The sequence below is a fragment of the Struthio camelus genome, chromosome 2 (assembly GCF_040807025.1).
Source record: "Struthio camelus isolate bStrCam1 chromosome 2, bStrCam1.hap1, whole genome shotgun sequence".
NCBI classification, from domain to species: Eukaryota; Metazoa; Chordata; class Aves; order Struthioniformes; family Struthionidae; genus Struthio; species Struthio camelus.
In genome coordinates, this window is record NC_090943.1 from 113,536,162 (window position 1) to 113,551,109 (window position 14,948).

Below are 14,948 nucleotides of genomic sequence, written 5' to 3' on the forward strand. Positions count from 1 at the left end.
GGGGCTTTCTTTTTGAAGCAATCACAGAGGATTGGTGTGTTTTGCCTCTTTGTATTTCTGCTTTTAAGATTGCAACAGGGGTATGAGTTACAGTGATTTGATTGTCCGACACACTCGTATTTTTGTACTTCTGCTTTTTAAAATAGGCAACGTGGAAAAGCTGAACCACGTAGAGCTACATGATGTACGTGAGACCGAGAGCACATGCTGAACGCAGTCCATTCAATCGTTACAGCGCGGAATCAGGTCAAGGACTCGCGATTTGTGTTGCGCTGCCGAGTATGGTTCAACAGCGCTCATTCTCTAGCGAAACACGACCGTCTTTTGCTCACACCAGGAGCAACCTACGGTCGGCAGCTACTTCGTGAGTGAAGAAAAGGCTTTCCGGCCACGCGGCCTGCCCTCCTTCCACAGCTGCCTCTTTGGGGCTACAGCCGTTAACAGCGCCCAACGTTTCCCTGCCGCGAGCTCTCGCACGGAGAGGGCAGGGAAGCAGAGGGGCACCGGACCCTCCCCTCCCGCCCGCGGCAGCCGGCGGCGCGGGGCCGCCCCCGCCCCCAGACCGGGCGAGGCCGCGCCGGAACCGTTAGGGCACCGCCCAACAGCTACCACCTGCGCGCCCCCGCCCGCCCCTCCGTGCCCCCGCCCCGTGACGTCACCCCAGGTGCTTTCCCCGCCCTCCGGGAGGGCGTGGCCCGGTAGGCGGAGGCGCGGGGCGCGCATGCGCCTGGCGGCGGCGGCGGCACCACCACCACCAGCAGCGGGTCCCGTTGCGAGCGTATGTGCGCGCGCGGCGAGGCGGAGAGCAGCGCGCTGGCCGCTCCCGTGGGCTGGGCGGCGCGCGAGGGGGTATGAGCCTGTCGGCCGCCAGCGGCCACTCGCGCTCCGGCCGCCACCGCCGCCATGTCCGCCGTCATCGAGCAGGAGTTCCAGGAGATCGATGCCACTAACGACTGGCAGGCGCGTTATTTGGTGAGCGAAGGGCGGCGCCGGCCGGAGGGGAGAAAGGGAGAGGGTGAGGAGATGGGCCGCGAGCCGGCGGCGTCCGTTGCCGGCATGAGCTGCCTCCGCGGGGAGCGGAAGTCGCTGGGCCACGACTCGCTTTCAGGTGCGCGCAGCGAAACTGCGGGCAGGCAGCGCGCATGCTCCGAGGGTGCTTTTTTTTTTTTTTTTTTCCCCCCCTTCCCCCTCCCCTCCTCTCGGGAGGGGGTGCGGACGGGGATAGCGCATGTGCTGTGTGGCAGGGGTTGCCGATGCGCATGCGCACGGCGCGGCGTGCGGGGGGGGGGGGTGCGCTGCTCATGCGCGGCGGCGGCCCGTCCGCGGCGGGGCAGGGAAGGGAAGGGAAGGGGCAGCGGCGGCTGACAAAAAGCGGGGAGTTGACCGAGCTGCGGGTGCTTCCCCCACGCTCTCCAGGCTGGGTGGAAAGCTATATCTGATCATTTCGATCCAAGCCAACGCTTGTCTTCGCCCCTCGGTTCGCCGCTCCTCCGGCTAGTGCCTGCGAAGTGGCTCCTCAGCTGCCGTCTCAGTGCACGTCGCCCCTCCTGTCACGGCTGCCTTAGCATCCCCGGGGCGGGAGCAGGAGCAGGGCGATCGTTGCGCAGGAGCTAAGCTGCTTGCTCTGTCTCCCCAGAAACAGCGCTGATTAACAGTGGCCGCAATGATATGCTTTGAGTCCGTGGTCTAAAATTAGTTCCTAAGTACTGTTATGCTACTGCAGTTATTTGAGCCAATGTGTATTTTACAGTGTTCTCTCACAACTGAGGGAAAACGACCCAAAACGAAGGTTCTCTTCGTTAACTTCCAAGTTGGGCTTTGTCTCTGTTAAATCTTCAGTGTATTTGATTTATATGTATGCATATTTCAAACACGTTATTTCTAGGCTATGGAACGGAACAGTGGTTTGAATTTAACAAGGGATAATAAGGAAAAAACGTGTGAAATTGTTGTGATAAAACTATGGGAAGAATTCTGCAAATAGTATTTTTCGTGAGGTGAAAATGTGCTTGCATATTATGTCTGGATATACCAGACATAATAAGAAAGCTAATTTAGCTTTCTCAAGGCATATTAATATTATTCAATTACCTTTGGGGAAGTAAACGCAAGAGGAAATTGTAATTTAAGCTCTGCAGAACTTTGTTTATGGATTTTCCTAGTTTTACTTACAGCTGTGTTGTACAGTTTCCTTGAATAAAGATTTTTATATTAAAATTTTACCACTTCCTGATTTTATAGGCCTGCAAACTCAGGAATTTTTCAATATACTAGAAATACTTCATACTTCAATATGTAAATGTTTTATATTAAAACCAGAGACTACAGATTTGTTAAAGCGAAAAAAGGAAATGCTATTCTTACGTAGCACAAATTCACAGAAAATAATCTAATCACCCACTACTTGTTTTTACCCTGAATTTTCCTATGGTATGTTTTTTTTCCTATGGCAGTGTTGTATAGGATGCGTACGTATTTGTGATTAGAGGTATAATTTTCTTTGAAGAAAAGTTCTGAAGGAAAAAAAAGGTTGTTAGGTTTTTTTTTTGCTCTTTCTGTTGATACCAGCTCTGTATATTTGCTGTTCATTTCCATGTATTTGACAAGACTTAGGGTAAATTTTTTTTTTAAAAGCTTGGAGTGTTTGTGCTAACTCCTGGAGCTTCTGTCCAGTCTGAATTAAGGACTGAATAAGTAACTCTTTCCCCCATTTATCTTTTCTATGCAAGTTTTTCTTGTGTAACATGCCTTCCATTACACCTTGTATTTGATTTGTCTCTCCAATTTGTGAAGACTGCATCATATGAAGGGAAACTGATTTTAGAGGCTAGTCTTCCTTAGGTTCACTTCTCTTGAGCAAAGTCCCTCCTCTCCCCCACCCCCATTGCTGTGGTAGTGTTTTTAACTGGTCCGATGTCTCATGACCAAATTACAACATCCTCTGTGCACGCTAACAGATTTGATGTATTTACAAACAAAATACGTCGCACCCTTTTATGGAACAATATAAAATTTACGTTTTTGAGAGCTCTGTAGTGAATGCTTAACAGATGCACTTGTTGACCATGCGTGTGGTTGCTCCCAAAGCTTGTAAGATGTTTGAACTAGAGAAGAAGACAAGCTGCAATGTACTGTATCAAAATAAAGATTTAATCATGTAATCAAGTGATTTTTTTTTTTATACAAATATTCAAAGAATTGGTGCTTGGTTGCTGCTGCTCCATGTTGTGGGTTAGGGTCTTTACAGACTGTTGCTGCATTTAAAGTAACATCACACAATAAACATTAATAGATGGAGAGTCCTTGTGTATATTAGATTTCTGTTAAAGACCTTTTTGTTTGTGTTCATTGTCTGAGAGTATGCAGAGGGCTATTTCAGAAGTTTGAGAAGACCTTGTTTGTGGTAGTGGGGACATACAGAGAAGACCAAGGAATGCTTAGTTGTAAAGGGAAGTTCAAATACCCTTTAGTACACGGTGATTGCATGTAGTAGCAACATCTGAAAACAGAAGGAGAATTCAAAACAAAACATTTTTAATTCTATATTTTACAACAAATCTTCTGAGATGGCATCAGTATAGAATATAAAGGCACAGTTAGATTCACTGGAAGCTGTTTGTCAATAGCACCGTAGTTGAGTTTTCAGTTGCCTACAGTAGATAAATCGGTACGTCTTAGTGCTACATGAAGGTGAAGTTCTGGAAAAGATACTCTGCTTCCATTAGGGGCAAAAGATTAATAAAACTCATTGTTCAGAATATATGAATAGTATTACTCCTTAAAATGGTGTGCAAATCTGTATGTTTGAATGCCTTCCAAGGGCAGATTATCAAAAGATTTGCATTAATGCCAGGGAGCAAAGTAGGCTGTGACCTCATATTGATGTAGATTGACAGCTGTGAGTTTAGAATTACTTCGTCATGTATGAACTACAGCTGTATGGCCTGAACCATCAAACCACCTACAATAGTCTTGTGGTTGCTACAGCAGCCCTGAAGTCATTGACTAATTCAATTATTTTTGTGCGGATTTATGCTGCCAATTGGTGTAGAGGAGCTATCGGTATACTGTTGTTAGTTTTTCCAGCTCTCATATTGCCATGGGAGAGAACATGTAAGTCTGAGGTAAACTGTAAGCGTAACAAACACCTGATGTTCCCTTTGTTTCTGCTATATCAGTTGCTTACCAAATTGTGCTTATGTTAGTTTTGTGGTGGTAGCCAGGTGTAGAAATGGCAACAGCTTAGCCAAGAATGAGGCACAGGTTTTCTGAGTGAAAGTAACATATGCTGTAATAAAGACTGGTTTTAAAATATTAATAATTAATAAGCTTAAGAGTCTTGCATAGGATTTTTAGAATGCTAGCCTTAATCTGCTTACTGATTATAACTAAACTGAATTTTTATCTTTTAAAGGAAATTCGACATAAATCCAGTGACTACCCTCATAGAGTTGCAAAATACCCAGAAAACAGAAATCGAAACAGATACAGAGATGTTAGTCCATGTAAGTTTTCTTTTGTTTTTGCTTACCCTGCTCACTTTTAAATGCCATAGCTAATACATCATGGTTTTACGTTTTACTTAGTTCTGTAGGTAATTGCCCTTTGATAGCTGTGTTTTTCATAACAGAATATGTGTAATAGAAGGGAGAAAAATCTACAGTTTAAACCCATTGTATTGATTGATTGAATTAGAAATGACTGTAAATTATAGTTGTAAGTATATAGGTAAATGTGAACTGCCAAGTGAAGGCTGTTTGGAAGGTGTTTTTTATCACAGGGAAATTATTTGGGGTAGTTTTGCCTCATCTATCTTAAAAAATGAAGATACCAGCAGCTGCTGACCACGGAGTTTAAATTAATAAGCCATGACTAGTTCAATTTCCTTCAGGGCTGCTTGGGCAATTCTGTACACTTACGGAATAGGATTGTGTGGAGAAACATCACTGAACTTCTACTGGCGCTTTGAAAGCTACTTGAGACTTTGTCTGTTCTGAAGAAATGTATGTGTAAAATTGTTCTATAGTTTTCTCAGTGCAAGTACATAGTGGTGTATATAGCGCTTTATGTTTTACCAACTACCGTAAAATGGCCGTTATAATGTAAGGGTCCACCACGTCAGGTGGAGACAGCTGTTTTTACAAAATCCTTTGGTGCTGGAAGTGTTGTGGACTTTTTTTCAACTGAATCTACTTTAGCAACTATACTCCAAAATCTTCATACAGACAGCTCAAGCAAAAGGTTACCTGTATGCAGTCATAGCTGGAGAAAGCTATCATAAATCGCTTTCAAAAGAACTAAGAAAAAAAAACTGAGAATAGCCTTAACTTTTCTACAAAATACTGAAATCAGGACAGGTTAAACACTTATGTATCCTTTAATATTGAATTTCCCAGAGTAGGAAAGACTTAAAAGCTCTGTTGCTGTTTGAGCTGGAACTCTTGAAAGGTTGCTGGCGTGTTGGGGCTTTCTGTTTGTTTGAGCGCCTATTCTGAAGTACCTTCGGTAAGGTTTGGAGAAATGCTGAACTCCGTATTTTCAGTTGAAAGTTGTGGTACCAGCATGTGCATAACTTCTCAAAATTACACTGAAGGGATTCAAACTGAGTCATACTGGTCGGATGCAGCGCTGCATGCTGCCTACTAGGCTGCTGTTAGAGTGCTGACTTGCACCGTGCAGTTGCAGCAAATGGATCCAGTCAGGCTTAATGCTGAGTCTAAATATTGCACTCTGATGTAACTGATCTCTGTGCAGAATCTGCATGACATTCCCCTATACAGTCCAATTTAAGAAGTGTGCATCTATGAAGGAGATAACTCAAAGTAGTCAGGGCTTATTAACTTGAGCTCCGCGCTCAGCAAAGGTAGGTAGGCTTATTCTGGACCTTAACTGATCTGTGTGGCAGTACTTCGGTGCCTCAGGCTTGTGGTTACAGCACAGAGTTAGCTTCTTACCTGTGATCTAGTTACAGAAAGTGAATGCAACGTGATCCGTTTTCATACCTAAATTGAGACAAAGGGTTGTAGAAAAGAAGGTAAGAAACTGAACTGCAACCCGTGAGACCCGTTTCCAATTCCTGGGTCCGATATCCTATACAATTTCCATGGCAGAATTTGTATTCATGTACTCACTTTTTATCCTGCGCGTGAAGTTGTTGCGTGAAGCACAACTACAAAGAGAACGACAGTTTACATTTTAAGTCTTTACCATTTGCCTTTGTTTTTTAAGAAGCTTTGAAACCTATTTTTTTTTTTAGATAGCCTCTAATAATACCTGCAATGATATGTTAGAGGTGTGAATTGCATTAATTTTCTGTAGTTTTTTGGAAGTCAAATTTCTCTTGATCATGGAATGCTTTTCACAGTACTGAAGGCTGTATCCAGTTACCTTCCCCCCCATCTGTCATGGCAGAGCCTGCTTCTGAAACACTAGTTTAGCCAGGAGGGAGTTAATCGCGTCGTCTTGTTAATCCCTCGGTCCTGTACAATAGCAGGGAGACAGTTAACTGAAATCTACTCTTGAAGTGGTAGCTCGGTTTAAAAACGGATTGAAGTTATTGCATGCTAGTTGACTTGAAGAATAGCGTGATGTCTGACCTAAGATGATGAGCTTTATGAAGTATTCGTCAGTACTTCATTCTTCAGTTTTTGGCACGTGTGAAAGAGAAGAAGGTTTGAACTGGGTCACCAAGGTAGCCTTGCAAAGCTAAGTTACTAGGAACAAGGCTGTATGAGGAGAAAAGAGCAAAACGCATCTTTGAAATAATTACTATTGAATTTCACAACTGTGTGTTAGCAAGTATGATTCATAATTGTTTCTGTAATGATAGGAGTTGAGAGGAGAAAGACACCTGGAAGGGAATATTTAATAAATAGTGGTGCATAAGTGGTGCATTCCAAGATAGTGGTGCATAAATTCCAGAGCAACTAGGGTAAAAGCTCTGCAATTTAGTCATTGTGGTGAACACATCAAATCATGGTGCATATATGCAAGGAACTGGCATTGCAGAAATATGAGTCTAACAGTGTAACTTTTCAGTCCTTGACTTTCCAAATGTAATGGCTATTTAACAGTGTTTAAATGAAATACTGGTGATAGTAATCACGTTTGATACTTAAAAGACCTTCAGAATTACTTAAAAGAAGCAAATGTTCTGGTTTAAGGGTTAAAAAATGATTGATAGTTAAAACTTCTAGGTTCTAGCTATTTAAAAAGGCGTATTAGAAGACATAAGAAACAACTTGATACAAGTGTTTTACCACTGTCATGGAGAAATAAAATGATTTGTTAGACTAAATAGCAGCCAAGCCAGCCTGAAATCTGAGATGACGTGGCTGTAAGAGGAAATGCAAAAAATTATTTTGTCTTGTGGAAAAGATCTTGACTACAGTGCAGGGGGAAAAAAAAAGATTTTTTTTTTTTCTTGGCTTTGCCCTCTGTGGTCTTTGCTGTTTTGTCCTGTTTCAGCTGTATCAGCTAGGAAACAAACATTGAAACCAATTTATAGCTCTTACATTTCTAGGTAAAAGATGCTTTCTATTGGCTATATAAGGCTAAACATCTTTGGCCATTGCAATTGATTGAGTTTCACATTGTCTGCAGTGTCATAACTGTTTTTATTAGTGTCCGGTTTTGTTGGCAAAAGAGCATGGGGGAGGGGAGAAGTTTGGTGGGGTAAAAGCCCTTAATAGTTATTGCCTAGGCAAAGATAGTACTCTTGTAGTTTGATATTAATCTAGAATAGGGAGAAGAATATCTTGGCTATGTAGTAGTATTGAAACAGGAAGTTAATCTGAAATAGGTTTGGTTTGAGAGCCAGTCATTTCCTGACAGATGAAACCATTTCTCAGAAAACATTGTTAAGAGGAAAATAACTTTTGAGGCCATCACTCTTTATTGATACCTTTAATGAAACTCTATAGATTTCTGTCATGAATTTCCTTCTACATCTTATCCTTGGTTGATATCGGAGTCACTGGATAGTTGCTCTGTAATATGATTTTTAGTCTAGTGTCTCAGGTTGACTGTAAACACTTTTAGAGATCTTTAGTCAGCTGACTGTTCCCAGATTTAGGGGCAGGAGGGAAATTCCCTTTGCAAAATTGAAAGAAATTTATGTCCTTGCTTTTGTCGGGGGCAGGGTGTATGGGAAGGAGATGCATGTGAATTGCGTTCTTTAGCCTTCCTCTGTAATAGAGTGTGTGGCCCTTTTTTTTTTTTTTTTGTTCAGCTGAACATTTTCACCTAATAAATCATGTTGCTGTTGGAAGATCTTGAGAAGTAGTGATTTCTCTTGTTTTCTTCCTGTAGCCACGAGTAGTCTTTGTGCTGGACTTCTAAACCATAGGCTTACGGTTGTCATACACTATATGCCAGGGAGAGAGGAATGTGAAAAGTATTGTGCTTTACAGGCAGTGGAGTTGGAGCTGGTGTGGACAGTTTTACACTTAACACTGACTAATTGTTAACACAAAAATGTTCCCTTTCAGTCTGCATATGCTGAGAATGGAGAGATGTTCTGTCCAAAATACGCGTACTGTGTTTTTTATTGCTGTCCATATTAGAAATTGAAATTGATGGTGTTCCATGACTTTAATGATTCTGTAAAATATTTTATTGAGAGCTTACCAGAAGCATGGTATAAAAAAAGCTCAGCTTGCTGCTTTTGGAGATCTTTCGTAGTTGGGGAAAGAGGAAAATCTTCTAGCATGTAGTGGTCTAAATTTTGTCTTAGTATGTTAAGTTTTTTTCACAGTCATGCTTAAAAGTATAAGGATCCTGTGCACTAGTGATGTGTATATTTCAGTATGAGTAAATTTCGGTTATGAGCAAGGACTTAATTGATATGTCGGTATGGCATTCATTGAGTACAACCAGTGGCAGGATGGGGGAAAGTCACTTCCCTTTTCCTTTGCCTTAGGCTGGCTCTGAAACCTGAGGTTGGAGGTCCAATGACAGTGTATTGTAAACTTGGATAATTTAGCAGCTAGGGTAGGCTAGATTTAGATTAATGAAATGAAGGGGGTTCCTCTTAGGAGGAGAAAGGTCAGACTTAGTCACTGGGATGGCTTATGGATGCATGTTTTATTTATGACTTTCTTTAATCTGCCAAGTAGCATTTCACCCTCTTGTTGTTAAGAGCCCCATATTTGGGGAGCAAGAGACATCTCTCAGATAAAAGATCACTTTTAAGTTGTGCACTGGTTTCACTTCTGGAAATGTAATTGTTTTCAAATAAAACCCTTTCCTGGTAACCAGCTGCAAGAACTAACTGTGTCATGTAAAATGCCAAACACTTCCCATCTCGATCTTGATTGGATATGTCATTTTTTTGTCTAGCAGGAAGGGCAAACTGATGCGAAATGTGAAATTTGGGCCCTATTTGAAACACGGAGTCTTGTCAATGGGACAGAGTTTCACCTGTAGTGGGCAATAGAAGAGTTTGTATCAGACATGGTGGTTCTGGGGTAGTTTTCTTAATGCAGGAGCCAGAATGAAAAGCGTTTTTAAGGTTTCCACTTCCTTTTCAGGCTGCCTAATTTGTTGAAAAAGGGGAATTGGCACTTCAGATAATGAGTGCTATATTTTAGGTGCCTTGAGTATGGTAACATTTAAGATATATCTTAAATCTAATCTTAAAGACCTGTTTATCATTCATATAAATCTGAAGTACTTTATAATTGGAAATGATTTACATGCGGGGAAACGTGTTCCAGCTAAACTCACTGTCAAAAGTTGGCTGGCTTCATTTAATTCAGAAGAGCAAGCCAGGGCTTGAATGAGGTTTCTAGGTCGTTTTGTCCTCTAGGAACCTTTTCCTTTGAAAGAAGGAGAGTCGATAAATTCTAGTGGCTTTCTTTGTCCCCTGGAGCGTATGCCAGTGTGTTTGCAGCATCATCTCTGTTTGGGGAGGCAGGGGGTGCCCGTGCATACAATTAGTTGCTAAAAGAATTTGGTGGGGGCAGTTTTAGAATTCGATTCGTAATGTTTACAAAGCAGAACTTAAGGAGAAAATAAGGCTTAAAATGTGTGTAAGCATTATAGTGTAAAACCTCATTAAGGCCTTGGTAGTTATCGCCTGCTGGCAGCAATACAGCAGCTGCTGCTGGGTGATTAAACTGTTAACAGTGCTTGCTGACGTCATCTTTCCGAGAACGCTAGTACCGGTATGTGTGATTTACTATAACAAGATCTTAAGTTTTTCCTGTTGGCGAATGACATGTAATATTTACAAAGGTCTTGGTTTCTCTCCAGTAGAAACATTTCAGATAAAACATGAAAGGGAAAAGTAACGCTTTCATTTCCACACAAAATAATGCAAGGAGATGTATTTTACTTTGACATATATGTGTCTTAAATCTACTGTGGCTTGGCTTTGATAATATTTTTTCTTTATACAGATGTATCATAAATTGTTTTAAGACTCCTGAGAATCGCAGTGGTGTTGACTTACAGCTGGAATGCTAATGAAAACAGAGACTAAATGAGTAACTTTCTTGCACTTTTGTATTAAAGTTTTCTTGGCATACTCCTGTTCTCTACAGGTTTGTATGCGACTGCATGTAAAAGCTGGCGGCTAAAGGAGGCAGAGTGACAATCCCAGATCATAATCTTTCCAGAAAAGAAGAAAGTATTTTACTGTGGACTTACTCCCTTGAATTCAGCAAGAGAAGCATATGCTTAAGAGATTAAAGGTTGTCCATTGATGATAAAGTAATAGAGAAAAGTTATTCTGGGCCTTACAAAGGTTCCGTTTATAGTCTGGTGTCTGACAGTTGCCAGTAGCAGGTAACTAGGGTAGCGTATAAAAGCAGATCAAGACATAGTAAGCAGGCTTTTCCTGGTTTCCAAAAGTTTGAAAAATATTTGTAAAATAATATGAGCAATGCTAAGAGTATAACTCAGTAACTTTAGTAATTTTCTGATTCCGGTTAGCACTCTGCCCACGTGGAGTCATTTTCATGGATTTTTCCTTAGATAAGCCTTGCGCTATATAGATTGGCTGCAGTGTAGGGATTTAATCTCAGTTCAGCTATCACAGCTGCACTGAATGTGATAACTTATAGTCATTATCCCAAACTTACAGATATTTGTCAAAATGAATTTTGTCTTTGTCGAGTCTGGATATGGTGGCGGAGGGAAAAGTAGGCTGACGTGCTTTAGCAGCAGATGTGACTTCAGGCTGTGCCCTCGATGAGTTCTGTGGGCTAGACCAGGTGAATGTAGGTCTAAAAACAGGCACTGCAGCTTGATTCATGCTTACCACTGTCACTTCTTTAATGAAATCTGTCTCTTCCTGAAATGTGTTGAAGTCTCTTAAAGTGATGTCAGTTTGCTACTTGTTATTTACTCTTCTTATAAATAGTCTGTCGGGGCAGTTGAGCTTCAGGGGTTCTCAGTCTGTTGGACCTCAGTTCCTGGCACGCGGTTATGTACACAACTTTAAACTAAAACTCCTGTTTGTTTAATACTGTTCTAATGAATGGCTGAAGAAGGGTTACTTTACTGTGAACAAGTCTGATTACTTAAAAGCCTCCGAGAGGTTGGCAAATCATGAAAAAGTTCTAAAAACAGCTACAGTGGGTTTGTTTGTTTGTTTTAATGCAGCATTGTAGTAGGAGATTATCCTAATCTTTCTCATATTGATGTTATAGTTTTAAATGAAGTCCTTTGACTGCGTGCCTCTGTCAAAATATGGGCATTTTCTGTTTTGCCCATGTAGTCACAAGAGACAGAAACTGTATAATTAATTTATACTTCATTTAATTGGAAGATCTATTAAATAGGTACATTTTTGCATGTGCCACTTATTTGGCCTATTTAAACCTGTATTGGGTTAAACAATACATTAGTTGGAAAAAATAAGTTGATCAAAGCTCTGCTTGAATTATGGTGAATATCACATAAATTCTCCAGAATTTTAGCTCAGACAGTTTAGCGTGATTCTACCTCAACCTGTGAAATTTCAGTTCACAAAAAATCTTGGAATTCTCAACTTGAAGGAAAAAAAAAAAAAAGCAAGCAGTGAAGTGATCTGGTGTCATAGGACAGAATGCTGCCTTTTGTGGGTTGTAGTGGTGTTGCGTTAAGGAAATGCAACTGTTGAGGGATAGTGGTGAGCTGCTTTTAGTATATGTGTGGGTTGTTTTATTTTGGTAGGTTATTTTTTAAGGTAAAAAACAGTATTCCAGTTTTCTGAGCAGCTTCTATTAGAGATTTATTAATAGAGCTATTAATGAAGTGTTGTGAGGAAAATGAGCCAAGCACAGCTATCAAAACTATGTGAGAAATTAGCTTCACGTGTTTTTGCAGTTTGCCATTTGGTTCTTACTTCCATGTATTAGTTGAAGAATTTCATTTGCTAATTGCTTGCCTGTGAGAGACTATTCATCAAGATGGATAGATCTTTAATTTTTTAACTTTGTTTTAATTTCAGATGATCATAGTCGCGTAAAACTGCAGAACACGGAAAATGACTATATTAATGCCAGCCTAGTGGTCATAGAAGAGGCTCAGAGATATTATATTTTAACGCAAGTAAGTAGTTCTAGATAGTAAGTTATTACAAGGATTAAGAATATTACTGGGGAGGGTTGGTACAGTGGTAATGTATATGTTATATAAACATATGTGTATGCATACGTGTTATGTAGAGACTTTATATGTAATTTATACATTCCTTGTCTTGTGGTTTGCACGTCTTGAGTTTGATCAAGTTGCAAATGCATTATTTCATGTTTTAAGAAAAAGCTACAGGGAACACTTCGTTATGTATAGTTTACTGTGTATAAAGCTTTTCAAATATTTATTTTCTTCATCTCTTCTGGAAATGCACTGCAACTATACTTTTACATCTTATTTCATCTTGTTTCTCTTGTGCGTGCCTATAATATCTTCTAACTGCATGATAGTGCCAGAGTCCAAACTAAAGTGTCCCTTCCCTGAATTCTTACTGCTTTCTGTATGAGCTTGATGTACTTGAATGACCAGTATAGTTATTTTCTTGCCTATCATGTATATCATTCTGTTAATAGTTTGTTTAAGCTTCTCAGAGGAGGACTTTTTCCCGTTTCACACAATAAAACATTAACTGTGTTCAAACACTGCTTTGCCTGTACGTTTCCCACCCATTTTTTTCTTTACTACACAGGGTCCACTACCTAATACGTGTTGTCATTTTTGGCTAATGGTATGGCAACAGAAAACCAAAGCAGTTGTCATGCTGAACAGAATTGTTGAAAAAGAATCGGTAAGTAATATTAGGCACTTAACATAAGTCGTACAGTAAGCCACATAACTTTAATGCTGTTTAACGCTGTTCAGCCGTGTTTGACTGGTATGTTAAAAGAATTAACAGACTTTTTCACAGGTGTATAGCATAGTTTTTGTGTGTATTTAATGTAACATTAAACAAAGTGATGAAGCTAAGACATAGAATTCAGTTCAGTATAAACAGCGTATGCTTATCGTATGTTCAGAAAGATGAACGTTTCGGGAAAGGAGGGTGTGGAGGCAGAAGTACAATTGAGTAGAAGCTAGTGTATGATTCTCTAGGATAAAACAGAAGGTGGGAAAATAAATTTTATTTCAAGTTTCTTTAGCGTATTTCTTCTAAGTCTAACAGAGCAGTATTTTTGTTTATGTAGTGATCTTAACTGTTGGTAACGATGGAGCCATGCTGCTGCCACCAACTGTCAAACAGGCCTAATTATTTTTCATTCTTTACGACTAGTGATATATATGAAGGATATACTAATCTCTTGAGATGATGTAGTTTTTTGCTAATCTGCCTAAAGCCACTGTGGATTTTAGCTACAAATATATGTATTATTTTTTTTTTTTCCAGAGTAGTTTTATCAGCAAAAAGATTCGACCAGTCCATAAAAAAGTCACTTTTTTTTTTTTTTTTAATCCTTGAAAAAAACCTGTTGTGTAAAGTTGGAGGGCGGGGCAAGAAAAATAAAGGAAGAGGGACAGTTTTGCATTGCTTTGTTAGTTCATTCTTTAGTTTTACTAGAATCCTCCAGCGTTAGGCAAAACTTCTGCAACAAAACAATATTTAGTCTTAGGAATTTTGGCGCAGTGTGTTACATAACTTCTGTAAATGTGCAGGTGTGTACATGGGAAATGGAAGGGGGAAAACGTTGAAATAGCTCAGTGGAGATCTCTGGCCATTGAAGAGAACTAGGTGGAAGGAGAGGGACAAAAAAGGGTTAAGGTATCTCTCAGAACAGTGCTAGCCCTGAGATTAAAGCAAGCATAAGCAGATACAGCTCGAATGTGTAATAGTACTTGAAACAATTGTAGTAGCTTGGTTGCGAGCATTATGGACGTTCAAAATTACTCATGCTAGGAAGAGGTAATATGTACGTGAGTTTACGGTATTGTATAACAGATTCTAAGAAGTTGCTAATGCAAAGCCCAAGATGATAGAATGAATGCTTGACCAGATTTGTTTGTTTGTTTTTTAAATAACTTAGGTGAAGTGTGCGCAGTATTGGCCAACAAAAGAAGAGGAAGTTATGATGTTCAAAGAAACAGGATTCTGTGTGAGGCTAGTATCTGAAGACATCAAATCCTATTATACAGTACATCTACTGCAATTAGAAAATATCAACGTAAGCTTTTTCTCTGTCCCTATATCTCCTAGTCCAGGGCTTAAGGGAAAATTGTTGTAGATGATGTGTTTAGCAAACTCCCTGCAGGTTTGACTGAGCTTTTGCACTGAAAATTTTAAGGTGTTTGGCTTCAACATTCTGATAATGTTGAAGGCGTATATGTGGCAGATAGGCAGAAGAGTTAGGTCTGTTTTAATCTATACAATAAAAAGGATAACAGCTTCTGCATTTTTTTATACTTCAATTTTCAATTACGCAGTATCTTAACATGCTGAATATTAATTGATGATAGTGATGATTCTAAGAGGAGCCGTAAGAAGTGTCATAAAA

The 14,948-nt window shown here is 40.2% G+C and overlaps 1 protein-coding gene across 2 annotated transcripts in view; it reads left to right on the forward strand.

The window, feature by feature from the left end:
- The first annotated feature begins 564 nt into the window (after nt 1–564).
- The window catches only part of PTPN2 (protein tyrosine phosphatase non-receptor type 2), a 34,476-nt gene continuing 20,092 nt past the window's right edge, over nt 565–14,948 (forward strand). The window contains exons 1-5 of one of the 2 annotated variants that reach the window (XM_068932122.1): nt 565–972; nt 4,415–4,505; nt 12,437–12,537; nt 13,151–13,249; nt 14,481–14,618. In XM_068932122.1, coding sequence (XP_068788223.1) covers nt 904–972; nt 4,415–4,505; nt 12,437–12,537; nt 13,151–13,249; nt 14,481–14,618 — 498 coding nt within the window. In that variant the 5' untranslated portion in view covers nt 565–903. The remainder of the gene's footprint in view (nt 973–4,414; nt 4,506–12,436; nt 12,538–13,150; nt 13,250–14,480; nt 14,619–14,948) is intronic. The other variant, XM_068932121.1, reaches the window with a different exon arrangement.